This window comes from Octopus bimaculoides, chromosome 9 (genome assembly GCF_046866305.1).
Source record: "Octopus bimaculoides isolate indiv1 chromosome 9, ASM4686630v1, whole genome shotgun sequence".
In the NCBI taxonomy this organism is placed as follows: Eukaryota; Metazoa; Mollusca; class Cephalopoda; order Octopoda; family Octopodidae; genus Octopus; species Octopus bimaculoides.
The window spans coordinates 327,138-336,293 of NC_142936.1; the positions used below are offsets into that span (position 1 = coordinate 327,138).

At 34.7% G+C, this 9,156-nt stretch overlaps 1 protein-coding gene across 2 annotated transcripts in view; it reads right to left on the bottom strand.

The window, feature by feature from the left end:
• LOC106880231 (polycystin-1-like protein 1) overlaps positions 1-9,156 on the bottom strand; it is a 247,369-nt gene that overhangs the window by 127,931 nt on the left and 110,282 nt on the right. For both annotated transcript variants that reach the window (XM_089356923.1, XM_089356922.1), the window contains exon 10: positions 8,030-8,145. In XM_089356923.1, coding sequence (XP_089213049.1) covers positions 8,030-8,145 — 116 coding nt within the window. The remainder of the gene's footprint in view (positions 1-8,029; positions 8,146-9,156) is intronic.

Below are 9,156 nucleotides of genomic sequence, written 5' to 3' on the forward strand. Positions count from 1 at the left end.
GAATTAAGGGTGGAGGAGGGTGTGCAATATAGAGGGGGGTGAAATGTATGAGGAAAGAAAAAAAAGAAAGAAGAGAAAGAAAGATATATAAGAGAGGAAATATTGAAATAAATGCTTGCAAGAGAATGAAAAATTGTTCAGGAGAAATAAACAATACAAAAAAAAAAAAAGAAGTTTTTTATGATACAATAACCCACCCCCTACCAAGGAACTTATGGTCTCCTATGCTTATTCGATCTAAGATACCAGCTGTTTCAATGCCCAGCAGATGGTTACAGATTATTCAAACAAAATTAACAAAAGTAATGAGTTTGAGAATTTGAGACTAGTGAATGAAAAAAAAAAATACAAAAAAGGAAGAAAAGTGTTTTTAGTGGTGACCTACATTTTTAGAGTTCATTCTTTCAGGCTGCAACAATGAAACTAAGTTCAATTAACAAATCAGTTTTGCTGCTAACTCATATCCTAAAGGTTTTTTTTTTTCTTAAACAAATAACAAAATGCAGGCCTCATGCTTAGCAAAAGACCATTTACTCAGGTGGTAACTTTCTATTCTCACCCACTGTTCAATAAGTTCCCTGGAAAGCAATCTCTCTCTCTCTCTCTCTCTCTCTCTCTCCACCCTTACTTACCATTTCAAGTGGAAGTTGACAAACTTAATGACCAAAGAGGAAAATGTCTCTCCTCAGTCCTTTTAGTTGCATCCATTAAAGAGGACATCTTCTGCCCTCACCAAACAGAAGAAAACTGCTGGCGCTACCTGACCAAAGAAGGTAGCAGAAGAATATTATTATTTATAGAGCTGGATGATAGCCACATCAGACCTGCATGAAACAGCAGCTGTTTGACAGTAATTCTGAGACACTGACTGAATGGGTGTTGAATGCCTTTCATTGCTCTTTATATGTCATTCCAAGGACCGGCTGATGGCACTTCCAGACCTAAAAAATATATCTTGCTTCACTAGCACTGCCAGGACAGAATTTTCTGGAAGTTACCAATAGTACTCAGGCTGAAAGTCTGACAGACACTTAATTCTTGTAAATACTCAGAGTTTCCATGAACATGTTCTCTCTCTTCCCAACCACTAGAACTCTATAAAATTCTAATCTGCAACTTACACTGGTTGCATTGCTCAAATGGTGGAGGGGTGTGAGTATACAACAACATTTGAGATGTCAGACACCCAGACTTGAACTCTGCCTCACCCAATAATACTGATCCCTAACATATGCATCAGCCAGACACTTTCTGAGTAAACTTTCAAGTCAATTACATTCACCCCCAACATTTGACTGGTACTATTTTATTTATCCCTGAGAAAAAGCTAAGTTAACTCCAGTAGGATTTGAACTCAGAATGTGAAGAGATGAATACCCAGTCTTCCATAGCAGAAACTATTTTATGCATTATAGTATGAAAAATACCACATTGCTACATGTCAAACTGACAATACATGCATTAATATGTAAATGTTAATAAGCTATTTCTTCATGTTAGATTTTTAAAAAGTAGCAGTTGTAGACGAAGCCATAACTCAGATTATTTGGTTTACAATCAAAGATTAAAATTATTATTTCCAATATCATAATTATTTCTAACACTTTTGCAATAACTTTCAAGGATTTATTGAAAAATATTATCATAGACAATAATTACATTGATAACAATTTAGAATGATTTTTATCAAACGGTGTGCATATCATAATAGATTACAGTGTATAACATGTTTTATGGCTCCCTTGCACATTTATTAAAAGAGGGGTTTATAAATTATTTAAATAACTTTCTGCAAGTTTACAATGTTTTACACATTTCTTAACATTCAAAACAAAAATCTCGTCATTTAAACAGGCATTCACACAAGCAGAGATACAATTTGAGATATTTTAAAATCAATGTATAAAGACAGATGCAACAACACTTCATATTAATATAGACAGCTACGTCCTTAACAAACATTTGACTAGCAGTATATCACAATCTCACAAATGTACACACAAACCCCAAACATACAATCAAACAGAACATGTCTTGAAACATATACATGCAGGCATACACCACTTGTGTATAAATATGAACACAAAGGGGAAAATTGCATGTCAAACAAAGCAACTAACTGCTATGTTGGCTTTGGACCAAACCTATATAATTAGTTTATCACTGTTATTGAACTAACAGAAAATAAGTTATTACAGAAACTGTTTATGTGTCTGAGAGAATTTTAAAATAGTTTTAGCATTCTAAAGCAATGAAAGATATTCTCAAACCAAAGTGATGGTATTAAATGATGATTTTAGCTCATAGATAAGAAGGACTTGCTTTTAAGGAGAACCATTTATGCAATGGCCATTATATATACATATTTGGTGTGTAATTAAGTAGTGACTTGCTCCCTCCAGGTGGTCGTGAAAAGATTTTGTAGAAAGGAATAGAATGGAATGATTAGCCATTATTCACAGATGATTTGAACTTAACCAAGCTAGGGATGATACTCATCAATTATTATGTCGTTGCTGTCTGTGTTTGTGAGCTGAAGTCATCACAATATTGTGAATTAGGAAGGGTTTAGAATGCAGCACTATACAATGCTAACCATCAACCATTTGGCCAATAGCCAAGTACCTTAATTGCTCAGCAAGATAGACTAACAAAATTCTCAGTGGTAAAGCCTCAAATTGAGAAAATTGTTTTTGTGGTACTGAAATTAACCACTCAGATTTGTAGGACAACACCTGTATAACCTTTTAGGAGACTATGAGCTTACTTTTATGAATACAAAATCATAGAAATAAAGGAAGGTTCTGTCCCCATCCTCCTAATACTTTGCACCAGCCATAGATTTGGTCTGTAACTCTCAGTAGGTTGTCCCATGGGAGCTTCCGATTGTCCTCTAAGTTATATGTTCCTGACTCCTCCTCTCTCTTGTGAGAAACCTCTGTTGTAAGACTACCTTTCTCTTTATAAATATCCTAGACATTTCACACAGCCTTGGCTTTGTTGTCTCATTTTATTTAACATATACCTGCTCATACATGAGCCGCATTAGATTCCTCACTCATATTATTATCAAACCAGGAGTCTAACTATGGTCCTTCCGTAGCACTTGCATAGCCTTACCTGCCATCTTGGGTCTTCTGGATACCAAAACCTCTCATATATATATATATATATATATATATATATATATATATCTGTTGATTCATCAGAAGTGATAAATTACAGGACTCAATACAAGTGTAGGGCATTCTTTAATACAAGTGTAACTGAAAGGCATGAATTTCCAGTACTTTGAGTAATTCATTTCTGATTATCAACTCCGATTGCCAGTGATGAATGGAAATGAGTCACCCAGGTTACTGGGAATTGGGGGTTTCTCTGTGTGTGTGTGTGTGTGTGTGTGTGTGTGTGTGTGTGTGTGTGTGTGTGTGTGTGTGTGTGTGTGTGTGTGTGTGTGTGTGTGTGTGTGTGTGTGTGTGTGTGTGTGTGTGTGTGTGTGTGTGTGTGTGTGCGTGTGTGTGTGTGTCTCTAGATAGATAGGAGGGATTATGCTAACTGATGTGTGTTAATGGTGGCTAATCACAAATCAAGAAGACAGAAAATAGAAATTTAGGATTAAAACTTCCTATGATAACACTGTAGACATCTTTTGCTTTATTCTGGTCTCAACAAAGCACAGCTTCCTCGTATATTAGATGACTGAATCAATAAGTAAATTCACAAGATTGTACAATTATTGATTTAGAAAAATAGAGGAATTTCAAGAATAAATAATTGATATCTGCCATCATCATGGAAAAGAACAGCGAAGTTAGAATTTTGACACATTTGAAGCAAAGGAAGGATTGGAGAAAAGTAATGAGAAATACTGAGTTGATAAAAAGAAAGTTTTCCCTTCAAGGTTTTAGGGATGTTGTGGTTGTGAACCCGCATCCAGCAACACCACTAAAGTAGCCAATTATGTAAAAATATTTGATTGGACAATTCTGGTATTTTATACCTAATAATGCCTTAATATTTAATATTAAGTTTCAGTTATAAGATTTAAGAGAACCTCCATTTATGATAGAGTGTTTGATGAAAGAGGTTTGGTCGCTCTACTGAGCAGGGTAACTATGTACCTGTTTATCAAAGATATATTTAAGACGCAACAAAAATTTTAGGAAAATAAAAATAAGAAATAAGTGGAAATTTTACCGGTGAGTGTGTTAAATTTTAATGCACAATAAGAAAATGACTCTCCCAAGACACAACAGAATATGCTTCAACACACAAAATCACAAAAAATCTTGCAAACCAAATCCAAAAACGAAATATTTAATGTTGTTATAATTTTATGTTTACGAAGATATAAAGGAGTGTTAGCGTTTGTTTTGAAGTGAATCTTTCAGAAATATATATCATCATCATCATCATCGTTTAACGTCTGCTTTCCATGCTGGCATGGGTTGGACGATTTGACTGAGGACTGGTGAAACCGGATGGCAACACCAGGCTCCAATCTAATTTGGCAGAGTTTCTACAGCTGGATGCCCTTCCTAACGCCAACCACTCCGAGAGTGTAGTGGGTGCTTTTACGTGTCACCTGCACGAGGGCCAGTCAGGCGGTACTGGCAACGGCCATGCTCAAAATGGTGTCTTTTATGTGCCACCCGCACAAGAGCCAGTCCAGCGGCACTGGCAACGATCTCGCTCGAAAATCCTATGAAGACCAGTCAGGCTGAAGGCCATATATATAGTAGATTTATCTGAAAAGCTGCTCAAAAGGTAGCTGGGGCTATACAAGAAGATGAAATGGTTGTCCTGATAGTGATATGACACTTGTAGAGTGGAACTGTTTAACTGGGAAGAAGTGAAGTCTATTTTTGGCCTCACAGATAACAATTATACAATAATAAAGATGAATTGTGATATGCTGCACTGCAGAACTACAATGAAGAGAACTTTGATAACGATGTGGCTTCTTCTATTGCTGTTGTTGTTGCTGCTGCTGATGGTGACGATGGTGATGAAGTGCATGGAATTTTACTCATTAAGTTACTCTTATCATATTTCGTTTTGAGACATCTAATTGCTTAAGTTATTGTCCAATACAGAGTCATCTGTTGCAAGGCTCATGAGTTTGTAGATAATGTAACACAATCAGCAAAACAAAAGTAAGTCACCAAGATTTATGTGATAAAGATTTCCCATTATGGACCCCTTCAATGTTTTGTAAGATAACAATGCCTTGTTTAAGACATGCAATGGTTTAAGATTTCTCATCTTGATTATATTGTTATCAATGATTTAACAACACTAATTTACTTTCTTGTACAAATATAATGAACCATATGGAAACCAGCAAATGTCAGAAACAAACTGCTGCTACTGCTGCTACTACTACTACTACTACTCCTACCATATACACAACTGCTACTTTTTTGAATCAAGCTTGAAGAAATAGGTAATTGATAAAGCATTATTTTGCTGCCACCTCTCAGAGATTCTAGAATCAAGTCTCAGATATTCCTTAATACAGATATTCTTTGTAACATAACATTTTTTTATTAATCAAATAATTTGCACACACACACACTTTAGAAAAAACAAGTAAAGAGTCGATATCCTCCACCATCACCACTACAAGAACTGGAGACTGTTTTAGCTGAAGAATGGACAAAAATTCCTTTGGAAACAATTCAAACTTTGTACGAGTCCATACCTCATAGAATTCAAGCTGTAATTACTGCCAAAGGCAGTCCTACCCCATATTAAAATAAATTTGTTTGAAATTTTAAAGTGTTCCCATTATTTTGTCCAATCCCTGCATATCAACATAAAAGAAACTATTTTTTCCTTTTTTTCCTTTCTCCACCAGAAAATCTGAAATTTAATTTACTCTTCTGACATTTTCACATCCATATTATTCAATTGTAAAAAATATTGAATTGGCAGCACATTTAGATTTCTAGCTTACTAGAATACTTTGTGTATAAAGATACACTTTTATGCTTGTTTGTGCTACTTCAAGTTATATAGAGTAAACGGTAAATAGATTTTCAGCTATATCTTGGTGGGGTCATTATGTCAACAAGAAACATACGTGTGGAGAGAGTGATATATCTCAGCTTGAGAACCACTAACCAAGTTAAGAATACATAAAAAGAGAGAATACAGAGACTAACATTTAAGGGTTAGTTACTACTATGCAGAGTAATAAATAGAAAAGTAAGAAATAAATACCAGAAATGCATATTTTCAAAATAAATCAGATCTAAAACTTTAATTTAGTTAGCCATAAATTCAACAGAAAGAGAGGGCTGAGAGAGAGGGGGAAGAGGGTAAAGGAGAGAGAGTGTGTGTGTGTGTGTGTGTGTGTGTGTGTGTGTGCTTGTTCCCTGCAAATATCTAAAATAGTTCAACTATCATTGTTATTAGTTCCATCTTTCAACAGCACCACATCATTAACGTCAAGGTTATAAGCATAATTTTTGCTTAGATCTTTCAATGTTTCCCCCCCCCCCCAATGTTTTATGCTGGTTTGGAGTCTATTTGAGGCTATTTGTTTGTGAATTCTGACAGGTCAGACAAGTAAGCAAGTAGAGAGACTCCAGTGTTAGGTTGTACCATTGTGACCCAGGCACTCCACCTCCCCACCCCCAATCTCTCTGCAATAAACTAAGAAGAAAAGTATAACTCACTTCCTACTGTGCCTGGCAATAGAGAGACCAGACCTTAGAATTACTTACATAATGAGACGAAAATACTCAAACTGAAATACATTTCACATGCAAAGTAGGGTACAGTGTGTCCATCACAGACAGATTAATATACAAGGAACTAATATGTCATTCAAAATTATTTGTTGACCATTCACTTAACTTTAATAACAGATAAGAAACCACCCTAATCAGGCATTCATCCATCACAATTAAGAGATAATTTATAGAGAAATGAATCGATAATGAGCAGAGAAATTTTCATCATGGTGGCAAATGAGTTCCTTTAATCCAAGAGCAGCGGATGTTTTGAAAAAGAACTCTAAATTTCATTAGCTTTCAAATAATTAAATTGGAATTGGAAGATGTCGCAGCTTATTTGAAAATTTAAGGTATATTATAGTTATGACATTAAAATATGTGTTTATGATTTATCATAAAAAGATGCTACAAATGTAAATATGTTAAATTATAAATTATCATATATATATATATAATTTAGTTATTAGGATTCATTAGAATCTTGACACGTAAACACACAAGACACCAAAAATGGCTAGGTACAATAACATAAAGCTCACAGTGAGGTAAACAACATTGAAGACATCAAATACTGGTAGGATACTATAGATATGCAAGTATCAAATCCAATTTAAACCAAAGATTCCAACTCTGGCATAGGTACAGTGTGGCAGAGGTATAAAAAGTAAGTACATGACAGCTGTTTTGGTAGAATTTTATTAATGCATTCATAGAAGATTACATCATATAATCCACCAGCCTGAACCAATGTTAGAAATCTCACCTGTTTGAAATTTTACCTGATGATTGTGAATTATATTTTATGATATAATCTTTGATGAATGTATTAATAAAATTCTACCAAAACAGCTATCGTAAATTTTGAACGTCATGTGTTTGCTTTATATATATATACATATATATATATATATATATATATATATATATATATATATATATATATATATATATATATATATATACACACACACATTAAACACTGCGTTGCAAGTGGGTGAGCCATTCATCAATTTTAGAAAGTATCTCTTCTTTACGTTGGTGAATGAAACCTTCTTGCAGTACAAATAGTTTTATAAACTTATTCCCAGTCACATTACAGCACTGCTGACAAGATATGAACCATCATCTCTTGGTTTGTCATCTTGTAAATACTCACCCATCTTTACCCTTAATGCTAGGATTGTGGTGAAAGATGGCTGAGGTAATTGGGGTTTACAAGAATAGAATAGAATCCAAACAATATTTCAGTTTCTTTTGATAGATAAGCAATATGTTTTACTACTTACATTCAGCCGAAGTGTAACTTCCTCCCCAACTGAAACATACGTGGGATTTTCAATCCATACTTCATGACTATTTCTTTCATTGACACGAAAGTCTCGCCTTAGTTTTGTGGTATTCACTGAAAAAGAAACCAATGAAGATGACATCAACAAGAAGAACAATCAGTAAAACAGAATAAAATTATTTAAGGATTTCATCTCCAATTAAAGTTTTGGGACATCTCTAATATTTAATATGTTAACCACCGTAAATGAGCAGGAGGAATCATCATCAGACAGGACAAAATGCTTAACGACATTTCTTCTGACTTGACATACTAAGTTCAAATGCCACCAGGGTCAACTTTGCCATTCATGCCTTTGGGGTCAATAAGTAGCAGTCAAGTACTGGAGTCCATGTAATCAACTTAGTCCCTCCCTCCAAATTGCTGGCCTTGTGCCAAAACTTGAAAGCAATATCTTATCAATCATGTTGGTCTGAATTCTTTCTTTGCAGATACTTACAGCATCAAGCTCTTACCTAGATAACCCTGTTTTATCTCCGTCGTTGCACAACCGATTCAAATAAGCCAGCTTCCTTCAGCTGGCAACATATGTTCGAGCAGATTTAGTCAAGGTTACTCAACAACAAAAGCTTTCACAGGATTTGAAATATCAGGGATTTTTATTTTGTGACGCATTAATAATTAACCTATAATCTATCTCAGCAACATCAAAAACGACAAAACTAAAAGGCATTTGCTCCAATTAAGAACTGATTTTTCTCTCATGGCTTGTCAGTTCTTAATTTTTCAATTCAGATTACACACTAATGTTGTTCCACTCTTCCTGTAACTATAGAGATATTTCATTGAAGACATAAGCAGACACAACACTGTAATTTATAAAAGTCATACGCATTGGTTTATAAGCACATCACTACACTGATTCCATCATCACTGCTTACACTAAATAGAAGAACGATGTCTATGAGATAACTGCTATCTTTCTGAGCATCTTAGACACAAATATTTACAAAATATCAAGTCAACAGTGATGTGATATGGTAGAGGTGAGCAGATAGAAGAAAACAATTAGAAAGCAGCAGCTCAGAGAGTAGTGCCTTAGTTAGAAGAGTGATGGAAGGGTAG